The 20,667-nt window shown below is 41.1% G+C and overlaps 2 protein-coding genes across 5 annotated transcripts; both read right to left on the reverse strand.

Moving 5' to 3' along the window:
* Positions 1 to 10,017: 10,017 nt before the first annotated feature.
* LOC115027472 (transforming growth factor-beta receptor-associated protein 1) lies at positions 10,018 to 15,508 on the reverse strand. The gene is given in 12 exon segments (XM_029460826.1): positions 10,018 to 11,544; positions 11,631 to 12,052; positions 12,128 to 12,272; positions 12,359 to 12,493; positions 12,657 to 12,800; positions 12,881 to 12,938; positions 13,090 to 13,437; positions 13,596 to 13,678; positions 14,009 to 14,163; positions 14,360 to 14,554; positions 14,727 to 14,937; positions 14,939 to 15,508. Coding segments are annotated over 12 exon segments (2,517 nt in total). The 5' UTR covers positions 15,416 to 15,508; the 3' UTR covers positions 10,018 to 11,400.
* A 558-nt stretch (positions 15,509 to 16,066) lies between these two features.
* On the reverse strand, positions 16,067 to 20,132 carry fhl5 (four and a half LIM domains 5). Of its 4 annotated transcripts, XM_029460491.1 has the most exons (6): positions 20,007 to 20,132; positions 19,639 to 19,819; positions 19,197 to 19,371; positions 17,473 to 17,642; positions 17,127 to 17,313; positions 16,067 to 16,956 (listed from the first exon to the last, which is right to left on the reverse strand). In XM_029460491.1, exons 2-6 carry the CDS (start codon positions 19,798 to 19,800, stop codon positions 16,805 to 16,807), a joined length of 846 nt encoding a protein of 281 aa, XP_029316351.1. In that variant the 5' UTR covers positions 19,801 to 19,819; positions 20,007 to 20,132; the 3' UTR covers positions 16,067 to 16,804. The 4 variants fall into 4 exon arrangements, with proteins under 4 accessions (XP_029316351.1, XP_029316353.1, XP_029316354.1 ...); XM_029460493.1 differs by lacking the exons at positions 19,197 to 19,371; positions 19,639 to 19,819; positions 20,007 to 20,132 and adding an exon at positions 18,238 to 18,347; XM_029460494.1 differs by lacking the exons at positions 19,197 to 19,371; positions 19,639 to 19,819; positions 20,007 to 20,132 and adding an exon at positions 18,147 to 18,228.
* Between the last annotated feature and the right edge of the window lie 535 nt (positions 20,133 to 20,667).

Below are 20,667 nucleotides of genomic sequence, written 5' to 3' on the forward strand. Positions count from 1 at the left end.
ATTTATTGACACATACATTAAATGCCTCCAGGTGGTCTGCAGGGCCAAACGTAGCAAAGCAGAACAAAGAGTTTGTCATTTTGATGAGCCGACAGTTTTTTCTTCTGCGGAGAGCCTGTTTTTACTGTCCCATCCCGAGCAGAGCCAAGTGGTCTTAAACACAGAAAGAGTGTGAGTTATTGTGCTCTGTAATTTTGGCACACTGCAGCTGTTTTAACTGACCACGGCTGTAGACCTGTTAACCAGACTGATCCACATGTAAAACTTTCCCTTCTTCCTAACATAATAATTACAGTGTCACTTCCCAGAGCTCTCTCTCTCTCTGTATAGGTTTAACTGCAATGACAGCTTACTGGAAGATCTTTCTAGGACAGGCCTGATGACTATTTTGGGTCTCTGACCTTCTTTTCCTGACAAAGAGCTTCTGTTAATCTCTTCTATAATGCCTGTACCAAATCTCCCTTTTTTTCCTGGATAATGCATTTACTGTAAATACCATTTTTCCAAGGGGATGGGATTTGCTTTGAAGGCACATCTTAAACCTGTAAGTACACGTCTCCCTCTCTCTCTTTCTCTCTCTGGTGACAGAGTTGGAGGTGGACAGTCAAGTCTGGATGGCACAAGGTGAACTGCTAGTTCATCCGAATGGTACATATGAGACTTTGAAGGGTTTCCAATTGGTTTTTCTCTCAGCTATTTGCAGTTCTGTATTTCAAACAAAATCTCCAAATGTGGAAGTTTGAGGTCCTGCGGTAAAACAGGAGAGCACTGCAGTCCTAATACTGCCGTGCTTTCTCTGCTGCTGTGTTTACGTTGGTCTGGTCAGATTGCAACTGGACGTGGTTGAATAAAACTGTGGTTGTAGCCACTGCTTGAATCCCATTTTACGCCAGACAGACAGGTGGACCGAGACTGTGTCTGGAAACTCTTGCAGTAGCATTTAAATGGCAGCAGCTTTCTCAAGTGGCTGTCTGCTGAAGGGACAGAACATTTGATCAAACATGTTTCCCAAGATGGAAACAGACCTCACTCACAGACGGTGCTGCTGTGTGCATCTCATTGTGGGAGCCGAACCATTTCCAGGAGGCTGTGACCACTTCGGTTGCCGGAATGAATAACATTACATTTTTTATTCAAAGCCACCTGTTTTCTATTTCCACTAATTATTAGTTTTACAATCCAGAGATGCACCGTTTCTTTTCTTTTCTTAAAGCCAGTATGTGTACATTGCATCTTTCAAATAATTTTGACAGCATACTTTTTTTGCTTTTAATAAAATGAGACGGAAATGTGCAGTTAGTGGTGTAACTCATCGCAGTGTCCCCGGGTCGGATAAATGATTGATTCATGGTGCTAAAGTGGGATTTTTTAATTTTATTGTATACATAGTAGCTTTAAATCTGCACTTTTCAGAGTGGCCTTTTATTGTGAACAGCCCCAAAACACACTTGTGCAATAATCATGCTGGATTTAAACAAATTTGTGACCAAAATTTGAGAGAAATAGGACTTTTGTGTGCATAGAAAAAGTCTTAGATCTTTGAAAGATTTGCGCTTAGACAACAGTGTTGATTATAGCAGCTATAATTATTCTTTACAAACATTTGTCATTTGATATTTGAGTCACAAAATTCAAAAATTCTGTTACAATGAGGACCTAAGGTCACATAGCAAGTTGGAGAAGGCACCTCTGAGGAGAATTCTTTGAACTGATGCTGATGTAATACATTTTGAACAAGAACGTTTTGTTGACCCAACCTTAATGAGGAATGTCAGACGGATGCAGTCAGGACTTACATTGCATTTCTAATGACATAGTGTTATCTTCTCCTGTTGCTCTGTTGTTAAGTGTAAATTGCAGACATTTACTAACAGATGTGAAATAGGAGATTTAAAACCTAAATGAGATTAGTTTCATGTTTGCACTCTTATTTCTAAGGCCTTCACTTTCACTTTATACACTCAGTTGTGAAGCCCCTCTGTTGATTGCAGAGTTTGATCCCATCTGCACCGCACAGACAAGCAAATTATATTCCACGCCTGTACACATGCAGCTACTGTAAGCTATACTTTCAGCCCCTATTATCTTTTTAAGGTTTTGTGACTGTGGAACACCCTGTCTAAATTAAAGGTCGGAAATGTGCCAAAACCTGACATTATAAGCTGGGGAGCAGTTTTTGGTAGTAAAAAGCAGCCAAGTCTCTCCCGTCTGTCAGTCTGTCGCAGTTTGACATCAACTGAGAGCTTAGCATAAGCTTCGGCTTGTGGAAATCAGTCTGTACAGACAGCAGGAGAGCTGAGGTGAGCTCCTCCAGACGATTGAAGCTTTCTGCTGTGATGAAATGCAGCAATAAACTGTGAATGTCAGCAATCACCTGGGGATAAGAAAAAAAACTGGCACAGATTGTGCAGTCTCACAGACGTTCACAGAGACACACATTATATTTCATTACAGTTCGTTTAGCTGACACTTTTGTCCAAAGCAATTTACAATAAGTGCAAACAATCTCCTGAGACACGAGACAGCTTTTTTTAAGTGTATCTTTTATTATTATTGGCCGAGGTGCAGTCGAAACAGGTGGGTTTTCAGTCTGCGACGGAAGGTGTGAAGACTTTCTGCTCACCTGTTATAAACAGGGAGCTCGTTGCACCATTTTGGAGCCAGGATAGCAAACAGGCAGGTTTTATTCGAGGGGCACACACACACGTAATCAAGATATTCATTTTTATTCATGATTTTTGTGAAAAGAGATTTATTTGTATTTTAGTTTGGCTGAAATGATCGGTTCAAGTGTCACTTAAATGACACTCCATCCACTATTCAGGTTTGGTGATTTACAGTGCATTCAGACTTTTTTCTTTTTCCGCAATCTCCAAGAAGTCTTTCGTGCATCTTCCAGAGGAGTGCAGGCTTTTGTCTCCCATAGGTCACGTCTCTGGAGCTCCAGCAGGTTCTTGGTCACCTCTACATGGCCCAACTGTTTAGTTTGACCCGGAGGTCAGCTCCCGGAAGAGTGGATTTCAGAATTATGGAGGGCGCTGTCATTTTTGGGAACCTTCAGTGTAATAGTTTTTTCTTTATAACCTTCCCCAAGATGTATGCCTCCACACAGTCCTGTCTCTGAGCTCTAAAGGCAGTTCCTTCAACCACATGGCCTTTGCACTGATGTGCATTGTCAGCTGTTAGACCTCATATAAAAAGGTGTATTCCTTTCCAAATCATGCCCAATCAATTACATTTTAACACTGTTATCAAGAGGAACAGCTAAAGATATAGATATAGATATAGATATATATATATATATATATATATACATATATATATACATATATATATATATATATATATATATATACATATATATATATATATATATATATATATATATATATATATATATATATATATATACATATATATATACATATATACATATATATATACATATATACATATATATATATACACCAGTTCAATAATGTATTTGGTACAAAAACATTCATCTAAGTTTCATTGTGCATAAAGAGAATTTTATTTAAAGCACTTTTTGCCTCAGGATTGGAACACAGCGTGCAGATGTACTCCCCCCAGTTTTTATGGGCTTGAAGAACATACTTCATCTGGTTTACTCATACATACAATGGTGGCCGTTGCCATGGTTGTGTTGCTTTATTAAGCAACATGTTTAGCATACACAATGCTATATTATAGCTTGGAGTTGGTTTTGGTGTTTAGACAATGGAAAGCTAGGGAGCTTTATTTAGAACTCTGTAATTCACTGTGCTTTCATCACAACGACGACTGCTCTTTGATTTACTGCTGGATCTGGACCCATAGGGTTTGAACATGTGCTGAAAGCTGGATAAACACATCATTCAGCAAATCATCCATCATAGAAAGTGAGGACCAAACAGCAGTGGAAGAATTTAAGTAAAGTATAAAGTATTATTTGGAAAATGTACTTAAAGTACGAAAAGTTAAGAAGCTTTGTCCGCAGAAGAAAACCCCCTGTGATTGATACTGTATATTGTTATATATGACATTATCACATTGTGAATATTGATGCATCAGTGTGAAAGTAGCATTTCACTGTTTAGCTGGTTGAGGTGAAGCTTGTGAGGGAGGTAGGTGAGTCAATTAGTTCCCATTGTTGAGCTCATGTTGGTATCGGCTTTTATTCCACACGCTCTTTCTCCTAGTCAAAACCGGGCATCTACATTACCCATAATGCAGCTCACATCCAAATTCAGAGATTTGGGTGTTACAAGCCGCTAGGAAAAGGCTTTGAAGTACATTTGTGTAGTGGCCAAACCATGGAAATACAACTTCCAGGTCCCAAAAACACTTTAACACTGTGATGTCTGTTGATCAGCAGATACATTTTTTTCTTAGCCTTTATTCAAATAATTAGGTCTTAAAAGTTGTAAAATGCACTAATGGTTGAATTCGGAGTTATTTTCTGCAGCCTTTCGTATTAGTGAGCCGAGATCGAGCGGCTGGGAGGTGGATTTAAATGAAAGAATAGTGCGCTTGCTCTTTGGGACCAATGGATGCGGAAGATCCGGGTCATTTTATGGGCCTGCCCGGCAGTTGAACCTTTTTGGCTTCATGAGCCACTGAGCAAAATTCCATAGGAATGAACGTGGCTCCGCCTCCAACACTGTATGCAGTTCTCTTTATACACCCACGGTCTGTAAACTGTATAGCTTCAACAGGAGCAGCTAAAGAGCTTATAGCAGGGGTCCCCAAACCTTTTCCTGTGAGGGCCACATAACTTTTCCCTTCTCTGATGGGGGCCGGGGTCAGTTTGTAACAGAAATAGTGTGACGATCGCAGGGGTGCCTAAACGTAAACATTTATTGTTTTCCAGAAAGCCACACATAACCAAGCTGAGCTAACAGTCCACTTTTTAGCTTTGAGAGTTTGTCTGCTCGCATTTGGCCTTGCAAGTTATCATACTTGTCTTTGTGACGGGATTCATAGTGTCGGCGCAGATTGTATTCTTTGAATTCCGCCACCGCCTCTTGACAGATGAGACAAACAGCCTTTTCTTTGCATTGAACAAAAAAATAATCGGTTAAATACCCTGCATTCTGAATCAATTTTTCTCTTACCTAACCTTTTCGCCATTATTCCGTTCTATTTGACAGGGGCTAGTCTAGGATTCGCGTGGCCAAACTGAAAAAAAAATCATAATGCGTCTCTGGTATTGTTTAGGGGGCCGGGCCAAATGTGGAGGCGGGCCGTTTCCGGTTTTACTTCTCTCTAACTTCACACCCCCAGATTCTTTTCAGTTTCAAACTTATAGTTCCCAACTGATGCTCAAGTGAATCAAACTTTACACTCAGCGGAGACGCAAGAGGTTTGAAACAACTGTGTTCACATGTGCTGTAGTAGTAAACACCCACAACCATATTAATAGCTCAAATGAGTTGAAATTAAGGAAAATATGATGCAAATTCATTTAATTCAAGAACAAATATTAACTTTTCTTGTGTACTTTTTGGACAGAGAAGATTCTTGTGCTCTTTGGGAATTGTTCCATGCTTCTTTTTTTTTTTAGATGCAAAGTGATGCTCGGGGCACTCCTGAAATACCCTCAAGTATGGGTATGTGTTGGCACATGAAACCACAAAGTGCAGCGATGCCGTGCAGAGATGTCGTGCAGCTTCACGTCAGCCGAGAATCGGCGCATTCTTCTGCGCTCTGTGGTGGTTTAGGGTTCATGAAAGACTTAATGAAAGCCTTGAAATATCATATCATTCGATGCATCCAGAGATATCTGATCTGTAGAAATAGAATTGTAATTCTATACTAAAACACCTCTAATTTGTCTGAGTTCGGAGCTTTGTTTGCTATATATAAGTTTATGATAGCTCATGGGTCTTTTTCTGCTCTAAAGATCACATTATGGACCACATGATTTTATTTAATAGGTTACAGTAAGTTCAGTCCTAGATAGCAGAGGGAGGGCGTTTTTGACTTCTGCGGTTGATATCAGGGGGCGCTGGGACATTTTTAACTCCCTGGCATATCTGTTGTGGTGAAGGGTGTGTTCATCTGTGGGGAGGATTGGCGCTAAATGTCTAATTATGCGTGCTCCCGCGTTCTCAACTTTCCCAGGGTACAGTAACAGTAACTTAACGTGACACACGCTCTGTAATCAGGGGTTTCAAACATCACATGAGGCACGGTCTCTCAGATGAAGCTCAGAAACTACCAGCGACCCTGCGGTGCAGAACACACGTCCCCTCTGTTGTCAGAGCTTAAATTATGTTCCTTTCACACGAGACAGGCCATGAAGCCATTTCGTGGTACTTACTAAACACACTTCTTTGAATATCAGCGACAGGATGCTCTGAATTAAGATGTACACGAGTAGAACTCTAAACTCGGCCCACTCGTGAGAAGGATTGATTGATTTATGTGTTTTCACTGAGTGGTATGAATACATTATTTAATGAAAGGTGATACGAGCTCATTTGTTTTCTGGCGTTTTGTGCTACTAAAAACTGTTCAGCTTATGGATAATGAGGTTTATTTGTATGAATAGGTGTGGAACAACGAAGCAATTACGCTGCCAGATTGCAGGTTCCGCCTCAGTTTTCAGATTACGCAGCAGGTCTGTTTGTTTCTGTTCCCAGAAATTCAAATGGTCCAGAGATGAAAGGTGCTGGACCTGGAAATGAGATAGAAATGAGCCAAGTAATTAACTCTCCACCTACAATTCACTCATAAGAAAAGAGCAGCGTAAACACACGAGGCTGCCAAAAAAGCCTTAAACTTTCCAAAAATGAACTCTCATCCTTCATCCAAAATTGAGTCATTAGTCGTACACAGCACAGCTCATTAAGCTCACGCCACTTAAGTTGTTTAGGAATATATCTATTTATGGTTGACTTCAGGTTGGAGAAAGAAGTGTTTCCGTGTACATATGAAGCTGTGTCTGATATTTCTGGCAGCTTTGGAATCACCTTAGGGACTGTATGAAAATGATCTGGGTGAGGAGGGGGCCTGAACCTTGAGGGGTGGGGGGTGGACACCTGTAGCATACTGTTAGCTCACGGACAACCGGTTCACTGAAAGAAATAACCGGAAGTCGCACCCATAATTCAGACAAGGAATCATTGGGCAAGGAATAAGGTGGATACATGTATAATAAGCTTTATGTCTTGCCACTGTCTTAGTTGCAGTTTGGTGTGGAAGAAGTGTGAAAGTTCAAATCACTCATGGGCTGAAAACAAGCTTACACAACCCATCATATACCTGTGTTTATATATATATGTGTTTATATATATATATATATATATATATATATATATATATATATATAATATATACTCTTATCTTGCAGCTGTTGGCCGTCCGCTCCAGTAAAAGATGAGCTATATGTTTTTGACCTAAGTATCTAAGTAAGTACCTAAATATCCTCTAACATGAGATGGAGAGTCTAGGATCAAACTATGTGAACGTTTGAATGTATTTTAATATATGTATGTACTAATAAATAGGAATTAGTCAAACAATGACCTAACAGTAATGTTATGTTAAACATATTTATCCTTGTTTCTTGTCTTGAATGTTGCAAAAGGAGCTGCTGTGATGCTAGACAATCTTGAGCTGACAATAACTATCATTCTCATCATCATCATCATCATCATCATCATCATCATCATCATCATCATCATCATGAATGTCACAAGCATCTTAAAGAAAAAGAACATTTTAAATATCTGACCACCCCTTCCCCCTTATGTCTTATACCCATATTTGTAATAATATAATTGACCTCTTAGAGAAAATTATTATCTGGACATTTTATTTGTGCACTCAGGATAATTATTCTTAAGTGGCAGTTATGTACAAGATTAAAACGTATCATCTCTTCCTCAAAACACCCAGTCAAGAAAACAGTTTTGAGCACTGAAAGAGACAAACAGGGAACAATATTCCCCCCTGTAGACTTGGTGACACGACTCTCTCTGTCGTACAGTATGATGTATATAACCCATGCCTCTGCAGCGGGGCAGGGTGGATGTCTGTGGTCACCGTCTCGGCCCTCTGTGTCTCCAGCGGGCCACCCTACACATATCTCCCCGGGGCAATCCGCCAAACCCCAAGGTAGCAAACCATGAAAATGAGAGCGTTGCCTCAGAAGTTTAAAAAAAGATATGTTTTGATCATCCTCTTCAGCTATGTATTCCCATACTTGTTCTGCTATATCTATAGAATTAGATTTGCTGAGGAAAGTGGAAATTAAAGTTCAATCGTTTAGGTTTTCTTCTACCTTACCATTATTGCTACCAAAAGAGATTCCCCTTGTCTCTGTGCAACCACTAAGAGACTAAAATATGTGTCATAAGGGACATGATACGGTAATTTGTGGCTTGGACTATAAATATGATGCATGATACACAGAGAAGCATTGTGTATTCATTTTCCCCATAAGCTTTATTTAGTGGGATTCCTCCTGAAAGTTTCAACAATAGTTATTTTTAGATTTGGTGCCAAAGTGTGGAATATAAACATCTTCATGTATTCATGTAATGTTGAAGAAATAAAAGTTATTAAATATTAAAGACATTTCAACCCTTGCATTTGGTCGACTTTCTCTTTTCTTCTTCCCACAGAACCCACACAATCAAACATTTGATCTTTTCAATGTCTTTTTGCTTTTCTTATTATCTTATTTAACATTAAATGTGACGAAAGTTATTGAGGTAATAAACTAAGCTTGCACATTTGTGCATCTGGAAATATACATAAACATATAACACGATTATTACACCAAATAAGGAAATATTTAATATATTATGTGGGATTTTTCATGTAAAAATATTCTTTTTGTTTGCCAAAGAGTAATTTAATTGTATGTAATGTAATTGAAATGTACAGTATGTCATTCTTCACAGTGATGTTATTTAAGATCAATTAGACCCCTGTATTCCCTTTTAGACTTCTTAAAAACAAACTATTATAAGAAACTCCAAAAAGACTTATTTAAGAATACTGCCAGCACCAATCACAGATATAGAGAATATGAAAAATCTAATGGAGTCTCTGAAAGACTAAACATAAGTAATGCTTCAGTTCAAAATCATGTTTATAAGCGTTTCTGATCAAATGTGTAAGACTCATGAACTACTAAACTATTATTAGAGTTGTTAAAGTTGTTAAAATTGTCAGAGGGTTAACCATTTTCTATAGTCCATATAAAAGAAAGCTATGTTAACATATGAACAATAACGTCCTACAGTCCAGACAGCCGACATTTTGACTTAAATTTAGAAAAGCACAAGAAGAAAATGTTCTTGTTTTCCCCTCTGTGGTGCATGGATATTTATAATGATGTCTGGATACCCCGCCATACTTTCCTCTATAACGTTGCATCCAATCCATTCCCCCTCATGTGTAAAATGTCCATCTGGCCGGCACCTCAGAGCAGCCTGCACTGCAGTGACCCAGAGCCCCCGCCTACTCATGCACTGAACTCCAGATTGCAAGAGCATTACATTTACATCAATACAATATATAACTATACAATAAGGAAGGAGATCTCAGTGCATCAGGCAAGAGAAGTTAAAATGTACCAAATAGTTTGTGTGGAGTTTTAATTTAGGCAGAAGAAGGTTGTGCTTGTACTTGCTCCTGTATATTTTTACCTTTCGGTTGCTTATGATGGTCAACATCAAAGATGAGAAAAGGTTTTTGAGGCCCGGCATAACCGCACGTGTTGAAAACAACATTAATGCTCCCTGAGGATGTCCACGAGAGGGAAGGCGAGGACATAATCTGGGCCTCGGGTCCACCCAGTGGTCTCTGGTCATCAGGCACGGCCCAAAGATGAGCCAGTCACAGAGCAGCAGCCCTCACAGTCCAACTGAGACGAGAGGCTCCTTCACATTGTCTCTGTTCTCTGCGCCGATACCTTTCAGCTGTTTATCCAGCTCTTACAATGAGATTAAAACTAAATGCATAGATTATCAAAATGACAAAGGAGACAATATGGAAGGGTGGACGTGGCAATTCTTCCTGCAACCACATAAAAGAGAAAAGCTAGATGAGTGGTTTTCTCTTGTTTTCTGGGTTATGAGTCAGTTTATTTATATGAGTCAGAGGTTACATTTATACACTCCGAGTGAGAAAGTCAAAGCTTAAATCAAGTGTGTTCTTGTAAGCCCTCGTTACACTCTGAAAGGGTTTCACAACACCCACATTAAATGAACACAAATCTCAGACCCTCAGTGAGAACAATGAAAAAGTCCCACAGAAACCTCATTAGGAGAGAAAAACTGAAGAAATCTTGGCAAGGGCATCACAAAGAGATAATCCCTTCCAACATGCTCATAATTCACTATTATCTCCACTTTAATTAGTCACTCACGCCAGGCCAAAAACATTCACCAAAAACTTTCAAGCAGTCCAGCCAAGTGCACAAGTAACTATTCCAGCTCCCTTAGGCGTCTCCTTACCTCCTGTCCCTAAATGCTCAGTTATGGTCAGCCTTAATGACTAAATTACAACTAAAATAGACAAATACATCTTGAATAGCATCTAACTTAATGATATGTGTTTAAGTTTATATAAAAGGTTTCCATACTGTGCATGTGGACATACTGGGAGTTTGTGTGTTATTATTTGGAGGGACACATCTGTCATGTTCACTAATGATATAGGGATGCTGTTGGTTCAAATTGAATCTGATTTCATGTTCCATACACAGCACAGACATATCATTTGGTCGCTTGTGAAATTAACGTAAGTGACCTAAAACTCTGCGCTTCCTCGACTTGTTTGCGTTTCATTTTTAAACCTGTAATTGTGATTTTATTTTTTGGGTCATAAACGTATATTAATGCAGGAGCGGAATAAAAAAAAGTCTTTCATGTGCAGCCTCTCAGTTGTTGACTTTCTTTTTCTAGCTCTATGCAGACAAATATACACAGTCAGTGGAAACCATGATGCATATATACAGCCATGGAGGATGGTTCAATTCCCTCTGGTCATCAGGTTGACCACGGGTGGTTTCCATGTTAAACACCACTCTCTGATCAGTGAATATATGTCCCTGAGTGTCCACTTTATGGCTATATCTGTCTACAATGTCTTTAGGAAATGGCTCAGACATGCCGCCCTATAAAAAGTGCACAGCTTGCTCTTTTGCATTTTTGAAACCAGTGATTTACAAGATGTATTTTCTTTTTTCTTATCAGAGAAAGTGCCTGGTCTAAGGTCCATGAATTGAATCCTTGTACAGAGTTTGTACAGATGACAGTGTAATCTAGAAAAATGATCGGGTAGGAGGCAGATAATTATCCAGCTAGAGATGAATGTGATTCCCAAGAGTGCAGATATGCACTTACTTGCATAAGCAGACGATAGATTGCTATATCTGTGTCTTTACGGTGATGAAAAGCCGGTGCAGCTTGTGTGCATCAGGTCACCGTGGAGGTTACAGGCAAACTGTGGCTCTGCAAGGTCTCGCTGACAAACCTTACACTTCTTCCCTCTGTCCAGTCTGAAGGTTGTTTTTGAGGCCTGCATCTGCAGAGGAGTGAGAGAAAGAGCAACAGGGTTCAGAAAAAAGGAAGGAAATAGAACACACAGAATTTTAATGTCGTTAAACTTACCCAAATGACCTTGTGCCGCATGAGCTCCACCTGACCCAGAGCTTTTTGCAGCCTCGACATTCGCCTCTGGTGGAAGGTCTCTCTGAGGGACCCGACTAAGAACTGGGAAACCAGTTGAATAGACCAGGAATCAGGCAGGAGCTGGATGATCTTCTCTGCCGCAAATACCCGAGGGTTGTTGTTGAGCAGATCCACGGCAGCGCTGGTGAGTTCCTCTGAGCTCAGGTAGATTTGGAGCAGAGTGAGCAACAGGGTCTGCCTGAACTGTGAGTCCCGACCTTGGGCAGCCCTGCAGCAGTAGGCCTCTGCAGCCTGGAAGTCTACTTCCTGGTGAACAAGCACCTGCAGTGCCTGAGAGTGTTCACCAGCCCGACCGAGGAGAATGGCTTTCTCCATGTGCAGGTTTGCTGACTTGACTCTCTCTGCGATGAGAATAATGCAATATAATTAAGCAACAATACAGGAATGATTTATTTTCTCATAAGGCATCCACTCACCATATACAGTGGAGACGTCATAGAATTTGGATTCCCAGAGCAGCTGCTGCAACTTCCCTCTGGTCTTCCTCAAATCTGCTTCCTCTTCATTTCGCAGCATCTGAGTAACATATGCCAGGGCCAGACAGGTGTGATGTCTCTCCTCCTGGGGGCAGATTACACCAATCATGTCTCTGTGTATTTAATAAAGGAGTCAGGAATATTGGATTAGGTAGCTGCTGCTGCACCCACCTCACTGTTCAAATCATAGATTAGGAACTCAAGATACAAAAGCAACGCCTGTGGGTACTTCTCCAAGAGGGCAAGGACGTCTTGTGTCTCAAATCGATCATCTGGTGGACGCTTGATGAAAATCTGCACACCTATCTTTATCAGATAAAGAACAACTGTTATTGGACATTTAATTACCAATAATTGTTTTAGAAGATTTAGTTAATGGACGACGTTGTGGTGCGTTTATATCCGTAACACATAGTTGTATTGTGCAACTCTGCCCTCTGCAGTTAAGTTGAAAGCATGAAAAAGGCACCTCCTGGTTTTTTTGAAGAGTCCAGTCTGCAAATTTCCACACAGCATCTTCATCTTGCAGTTGACTGAGAGTCCACACTATGTGTCCATATACATCTGAGCAAGAAGGGTCTTTGTGGAAGCCATCTGCAATTTTCACCCAAGTCTGGAAGAATATAACTCAAACATGTTACTTTTATACATCAAGTTTAAGTATACAATTACTTTTATTTAGGGAAATGATACCTTAATTGCATCCAATAGATTCCCATGGCATTGATAGAGGGACCCTAATGCAAACAATCTGTAATTAAAAAGAAATCAAACAGCAAATGGTTCATCAGAAATTGAGAAAATTGGACAAAATTGGTGCATTTTCTTTTCAAGAATACTTTGTCACAACCATATTTGTGATTAAAAATCAACTATTCAACAAATATTCTTTTATTTTTTACCTGTTGTGTTGCTCCAAAACAGGAACACAATGGTCCAGCCTGCACTCATTGGGAAATGCCACAAGCTGCTGCAGATTTTCAGTGTCTCCCAGTTCCACATACAGCCTCAGGAGGGCGCAGTCCACCTCCGTACTGCACTTCAGTCCTTGCTCCGTCCCCTTAACTGCTCTGAGAAAATCTCCCAGGAAGGCCAGGTAATGATGAAATGTGTTCCTGTCTTCCTGGCAGAGCACCTGGAGATCTCTTCCCTTGTTCACTTGATCAAGCTGGGATTGAAAGTCCTCGCTGAGACACGACTGCATGTCAGGGTAGAGGCGGATGATTTCTCTAGGGTCGAGCTCACCTGTGCTGTTCAAGTAGGTAATGAGTATTGCTTTTTGTTAGACTTAATTTGGCAGAAATGTGGCACTGTTCACAAAATTCACATATTACTCCACAGTTTGCTGTGATTTATTTAGCGTGCATGCTTGGAATTTGGAGTGTCGTGACAGGGTTGTTACTCTCACATGAATAGATCTTTGGCCTCCGAAAAACCCTCCTGGCAAAAATGAACAAATCCAGCCAGGCAAGTGATGGCATTCTGCAGCTCCTGCCACGAAAAGAAGAAAAGCTCCCTTAGAACCAGGCACACATTGCACGAACATATTTAAAGCACCAATATACGAGCCAAAAATCATCGAGGCAAAAGACTATCCTTAAATCACCTTGGCAACATGTTACACTTAAAGATATTTAAAAAACACAGAACCAGTCAACTTATAAGGACTGACTCAGTGTTAGGTCTAACACGCTGCTAATGTAGTTACCCTCAGAAACTGTTTTTTCTAAACCTTGAGAAGAAATGATTTCTTTTAGAAACCTCGATTTCAAATCAAGGACTCGTTTGCGTCATGCTGTGTGTCTATACATTTAATTTCACCTTGTAAGAGTCAAGTGGACGACGGCCTTGAACTCCATCCAGCAGCAACAAGGCCTCCTCGACCCTCTCGTGCCTGACAAGTGCCTGGATCTGCTCTTCCATTGGCACCAGGCGCAGGCTGAAAATGTCTCTCTCTGTGAACACTAACACACCATCTGAGGGGAGATTTGTTTTGTGTCTTCAGAGACACTCACTGAGTAGGAAAAGTAGGTGCAAGGATGATTGACTGATTCAGTGCAAACTGGGTACAGACACAGCAACATCTTTACAAACAAACCCACGATTTGACAGCCCTCTGTCTGCAATCTGCCAGGATTAGGTAATGAAGTGATGCTGCCTGGTTTACAGTACCTGATGTGGAAAGCAGACCCTTTGCTCCGCTGAGACTCACTGTCTGTTTGCGCTGCTGATCAACCATGCTGTAGACTGACAGAACTTGGGGCTGCAGGGTTAGGATGTAAGGGAAACACACTCTGGCTGCCAGCACCTCCTGAGGCCACTGAAGGGGAGGGCGCTGGCATATCCCTGTCTTCATCACAAACATGCCTGAGGGATGAGGACGGAGTAATGATATCTTGGCAAAACAAATATCCTCTGGCTATATAGATATATGGGGGAGTGATATGAGATGATTAACTGTATAGCTTATAGCATATAATGTCTGTGGCTCGACAGCCTGCAGAAAGACATGTACCATGAACATTTTGGCAGCTCTTACCCAAAGATTCAGGCCCGTTCAGGAGGAATTCCCCTCGTCCCACAGAGATAACGAAGACACGCTGCCTGCTGTGACTGTGAGGGAAAAGCTCCTCGCTGCTCCCAGTCCGAATATCACAGAGGAGATACCTGTCGCTGGTAGCTACACACACACTGGCACCATCTACTGCTAAGGCCACAGGGTCGTGGAGCAGAGGGACTTCCTTTACGACAGTCCCACCTGTCCACTCCCACCACGTGGATCCGGATCACCTTCCTGCGGCTGGAGGAAGTCACCATCTCGACACATGCTACCTGGGCTGCGAGCAATGAGTCGCTCACCTCAAACAAAGACACATGCTGGATCTTCTTTAGGCCTGGAACGGGCTCTAGGGAGAACATGTTGAGGGCAGTAACGCTGCGGTCCCACAGAACCAGCAGATGGTTGAAAAGTGGAACTACCCTCAGTTGGGTTATTGGGTTGTTTGAGCCAAGTTTTCTTGTCCTACCTTCTCTAGTTTTGCTCTGGCCAGGACTCTGGTCTCCATTTGTGCTACTGGGAAGCATGAGATGCTGGACTGTTGCATCTTTGGTACCAATATACACATTTCGGTCATAGCACTCAAGGCACTGGATGCTGGATTTGTCCTTTTCTTTTGGGGCTGATTGCTTTTCATATACATGCGTTTGTGTAAATGCTCTAAAATCCATTGCAGATATTCTTGTCTAGTAAAATACAAAATGTACCTGCCTATATTAAAGTGTCAGATCTTCTGTGAAATATGTCAAATAAGACGTCCCTACCTCGCTGCTGTTCTCCCTGCCTCTGTGATTCCTTGAAGTGTAAAGTGGTTTCACCTCCCCATGTGACAGGAAATCTATGTCAGCATTTTTACGCCGCTCATCCTGCCATGTTACGCAACTCATCTAACAGCCTCACCAAGAAAACTAACTTTTCCAAGTGTCCAAACACTAGGTATGCTGAGGAAGACAGATATTCTGAGGTGCCCACAGTTGCTTGTATTTTTGTCTTATGCGTGGACCAAAGTGGCAGCTTTAGTTAGTGGATAATGTCAAAGTAGAAGAGCAAGTGATCCGCTGATCAAACAATATATGGTCGCTCTGTTTGTTTACAACGTGAATGAGCTGGGTGTTATGAGGTCAAGAGGCAAGAGAAACACACCCGAGGTTTGTTTTACAGCAATGATTGTCTAAATGGTGATGGTCGTAAAAAGATGTGGCTTTGAAACCTACCATCACAGCTATATTTGATGCACTGAACTTTGTGTCTGTGCTAAAGTGACATATGCAGACTCCTCCTGTGGATTGCATCTTTGTGCAGCAGAATGAGACATATTATGATGAACATAGAAAGGTCTTTATTGGAACAACCTTTAAGTATTTTAAATGAGAGAAGCATAAATCATGCATATTTTTTTGTTTCCGCATTGTGAATATATTTATCTAGGCAATCATAACCAGTGAGCAAACGGTAGAAATATATGTGTAATAAAAGTCAAGACCTGTAGTTAGTAGGGCTGCAACTAACGATTATTTCATCATGAATCAAATTATTTTGTTGATATTAAATCAGAAATAGCGGGAAAAAAAGAAATAACAATTAAAAAGTCCAAAGAAACGTCTTCAAAATGTTTTTTACGACCAAAAGTCCACAATCAGAAGATATTAAGTTTGCTGTCATATAAGACATGTCATAATCACTTAATATTTGAGATTCTTGCTTGATAAATGACTGAAACCATTAATCCATAATCAGAATAAATCCATTTTCTCTCAATCAACTTATTAATTGACCCGTCTCCGTCATCTCTAATATCTATGCAACCTAAATGTATCCTTGTCAAAAATAAAAAGGTATGTGAGGAAAAAAACATGAACTTTTAATTTCAACAGACAAAGATCACAGTTATTGTGTGTGTGGGCAATGTGAGAGAACTAATGGTCATTTATAACACGATTGACATTTAGAGTTTGTTTATGTACCCGGGCATGCGAAGGAAGAATATTCATGGATACACAATATCTGTGTCAGAACAGTCGTCGTGAGTGGGATGAAGCTGTGACCCCTTCATGGAAAGGTCACTTCTCCCTGCCGCAGTCAGTGCACAAGATGTTGTCGCGCTGGGTGAGGAAACCGCGTCCCACCAGCGACACGGAGCACTGAAGGCAGGTGAAACACTCGCTGTGCCACTGGCGCTCCTCAAAAGAGATGTACTTGGCTCCTGCCAGACCTGCACACATCAAGCAAAGATCCATGAATTATATAATATGCAGGTTAATTCATCATCCTCACCTTGTTAACCTGACAAGGTCCTACACAAATGCAAATAAAGGTATTTAATATGAGCTGGAGAACTGCGTGTCAGAGTGCATGAAAACATGAGCACAGCCAGTGACTCACTGGTGATGGGCTTGGTGCAGCCCACACACTTCTTTGCATAGAGGTTGCTGAAGCACTCGAGGCAGTAGGGGTAGTTCTCCCTGGAGGTGAAGCGTTGACCCGGCAGCTGCTTTTTGCAGCTGATGCATAGGAAACACTCACGGTGCCAGGGTTTGTCTTGGTAGGTCACTCCACCTGTTGTGATGGACTACAGGTAACACAAATCCAGAGGTGAGAGGGAACGAAAGACACACCATTCATCTTACTATGCAGCCTTTTATTAAGCAGCCAACGTGTGCGTAATATTAAAACATCGGAGTCAGGGGGATTTACTGCCGCTGTCAATAACAATCAGCTGTAACTCTACCTTCTTACAAGCGCAGCACTGGTAGGCAAACTGCTTCTCGAAGCAGGCCACACAGAAGTAGCCGTTGTCTTTTGGGATGAAGGACTTGGTTCCTATTGGCTGCTGGCAGCGGTGGCACAGGAAGCAGGTCTCATGCCAGCTGTTCCCCTTGTATTCCATTTTACGGGATCCTGGCACAGGGGATGAGAGCAGCTTAGTCAGCATATGGTACCTCTATGACACAAACACACTGCGGCCCAAAATAGTCCGCTTTATCTGTAGGGAGAAGACGGTGCGATCTAAAGTATCTTGGAAATCATTTTTGGGGAGGAAGAAATTGCACCGCTGCGTATGGTTTTAAATGTCTACATTTTGATTTTGACATTTTCACACAATCATTTAAGCCAACATGGATGAAAAGTCCTTAGTGCTCAATGAACTGGACATTTCAACATCTACAACTCTCTCACAACTGGGCAAACTCCATCTACTGAGGGGGAAATCGTGCAATATGATCGAAAGCTCCAGAAGAGTTACTAAATGGTGATTGTTTCCAAGGTCAAGAATGAACTCACAATCTCCACTTTCAGAATCCTTCTTTGTAAAATGTATTACTGTTGTCATTATCAACTTTAGGGCTGAACAACAAACTAACTGTATTGGATTATTGATTTTCTCTGTGGTGCCCTTCAGACCTTTTCTTAAGACCCGACTGACTTTTCTGTTTGCTGTGTTCTTCCTCTTGTGTCCCTGTGCTGCCTTTCCCTCCTTTCCCCATCTACACACCTGCTCTCAATCAGCCTCGTTAGTCCGGTCTTGCTCTCAGAGTATTCCCATCCAATCAGCACCCTGCATCTTCACCTCATCAGCTCACTTCCCCTGAGCTTCTCCGTCCATCTCTCCACCTGCACTTCATCCCCTCGTCAGTTTGTATTTAAATCTTTGTTAAATCCTTGATTTAATTTTGTAATCATCAGTTTCTTCTTGCCTGCGCCACCTGATCCACTCTTCATTAAAGCAATATGGATCTCTTACCAACCTTCACTTACAGCACATCCCAACTTTAAATACGTTTTCCAAATGCCATATAATTAAACTGAGAATAGCAACTATAACCGAGGAGGACTAACCAGAAGCTTAACCAACCAATAAGCTCACAGTCTAGTCCAGGAGTAATTAACTGGTCATACAGTAATTAAAGGAATAGTTTTGGAAGACCACAACGTGTCGTCTTTACACTTTGTTTTTTAGATAAAAAATGAATTAAGTGAATTGATAAACTTTAAAGGCGCTGGCAGGTGGATTTAGTTCTCTTTGGACAGAGCATGCTGTTTCCTCCTCTTCCCGTCTCTGTGCTTAAGTTAAGCTAACAGCTGCTGGCTGTAGTATCATATTTATCACACAGAGAGTTCAATCAATTTTCTCATCTAACTTTTGGCAAGAAAGCAAATAAATATAATATAACAAACTATTTATTGAATTAGGAATTAGATGAAACAACACAAGCAAGAAACAATTACTTTAGGGACTTCTGGTCAGTTGAAAAGTCCAGAACAAATCATGTTTTTCAAGGATGAATTTTATTAAATCTCAATTATTATTATTATTATTATTATTTTTTTAAAGTTACCATTATATTTATTATTATTATTGTAAATGTTGTAAATGTACTGGGATACAGAATATAAGTTGATATTGTCTAGCCCTATCTAATGCCATCATCATCGCCACCATCATCATCATACCTGGCATGACGGTTTTCTTGCAGGTGGTGCACTTGGAGGAATAATCGTTGGCATAGCATTCAGTGCAGAGCAACAAATCATCTTTGGCGGCAAAGGCCTTTTCCACCAGAGAGCGGCTGCACTTTGCACACTTGAAACACTGCTCGTGCCAGTGGCGATCCTTGTAGGACATATCCTGTTGTTGATATTTAACCCATTATTTATTGCACTTGTGTAAATTCAGTAAGACAGGGTATTTATTTACAATGTGCATGGATAGACACATATAAAAACGGTACTAGAAGTAATGAGTTTGTGTTTTTTAAAAGTCAAAATGTGATACAAACACGTCAAAATGTTTCCCACCTTTAGATGATAATATACATAAATAATATACGTTAATATTTTAGACATTACTGACATCAGAGCCATCCCTCTCAGGGTAACACTGGTGCCTCCTTACCTTGCAGTCACAGCCAATTGCCAAAGAGCAGCCCTCACAGCAGTTAGCGAACAAGTTCTCATAGCACTTAGTGCAGTACTGCGTGTCCTCTTTCATTATGTACTTCTTCCCCAGCAGGGAGTCTTTGCAGTAATGGCAGTCGAAACGCTCGCTGGTGGACATTGTTGTTTGGTTTTCTTAGCTGTAGGTCAAAGAGAGCAGGAGGAAGAAAGTTGGACAATAAAAAAGAATATGAAAGATGGAAAGTGCCCTGTAATAGTCCAATAGCAATCACTTCCCTGTCTCATCAAGCAAGTAAAGAGGCCAAGCAATGTTTGCCCTTCTTTCAAAAGAATCTGAAGGAGCAGTGCTGTTATTAAAGTCTCTACCTCGGTTGATACGGGGCGAGGTGGAGGCTGGAGCCGAGGGCTAAAGAGAGTGAGTGGTCTAAGCACGGGGATGTGGCAGGGATGAAAAGGGGTGAGGCAGGATTAGGGGTATCCACTGGAGGGGGGGTCCTTCTATAAATACTAACCCTCTTATTAGCTGTAATCTCTGGGGAGAATGGACATGCTCCACTGCATCATTCTGCACCTTTTAAGGGAGCTGATGGTGCACAGATAGCCAAGCCTTTGAACGGTTTTAATCATTGTTGCTTTATTCCAGGAATGTGTAAAAGCGAGTGACGCAGTTTTAGGACAATAAGATGACAACCTACAATGGAAGTAATGTCAGTACCCAAAATGTTTCACACAATACACAAAATGCTTTCCTTTTCCCCCACATTAATATCAGTGTGGATATTGGTGCCAATAGTTTGGCCATTTGGACACTGACGTGTCTGGACACACTCGTGGCCTTTGTCAGTTCCTGCTACACACACAAGCAGTTGCAGATGGCTTATGAGAGGTAGGCGCCAGCAGCTTTGTGGTTGCCAGGTACTGAACTATATATTGCCAGGACCTCTCAGTGGCTATTGAGAGAGAAATGGCAGCAATTCAAGAGGGAAGCTGTGGGCCTGTGGATGTCCAATCCATCCACAGAAAAATA

The sequence above is a fragment of the Cottoperca gobio genome, chromosome 22, assembly GCF_900634415.1.
Source record: "Cottoperca gobio chromosome 22, fCotGob3.1, whole genome shotgun sequence".
Lineage (NCBI taxonomy): Eukaryota > Metazoa > Chordata > Actinopteri > Perciformes > Bovichtidae > Cottoperca > Cottoperca gobio.

Coding starts and splice junctions, on each gene's coding strand:
- fhl5 (XM_029460491.1), bottom strand. CDS start 19,800: ATGTCCACCAGCGAGCGTTTCGACTGCCATTACTGCAAAGACTCCCTG. Junction 19,372..19,638: donor CAATTGGCTGTGACTGCAAG/GTAAGGAGGCAC, acceptor TATCAACAACAG/GATATGTCCTACAAGGATCG. Junction 16,957..17,126: donor CTGCACCAAGCCCATCACCA/GTGAGTCACTGG, acceptor TGATGTGTGCAG/GTCTGGCAGGAGCCAAGTAC.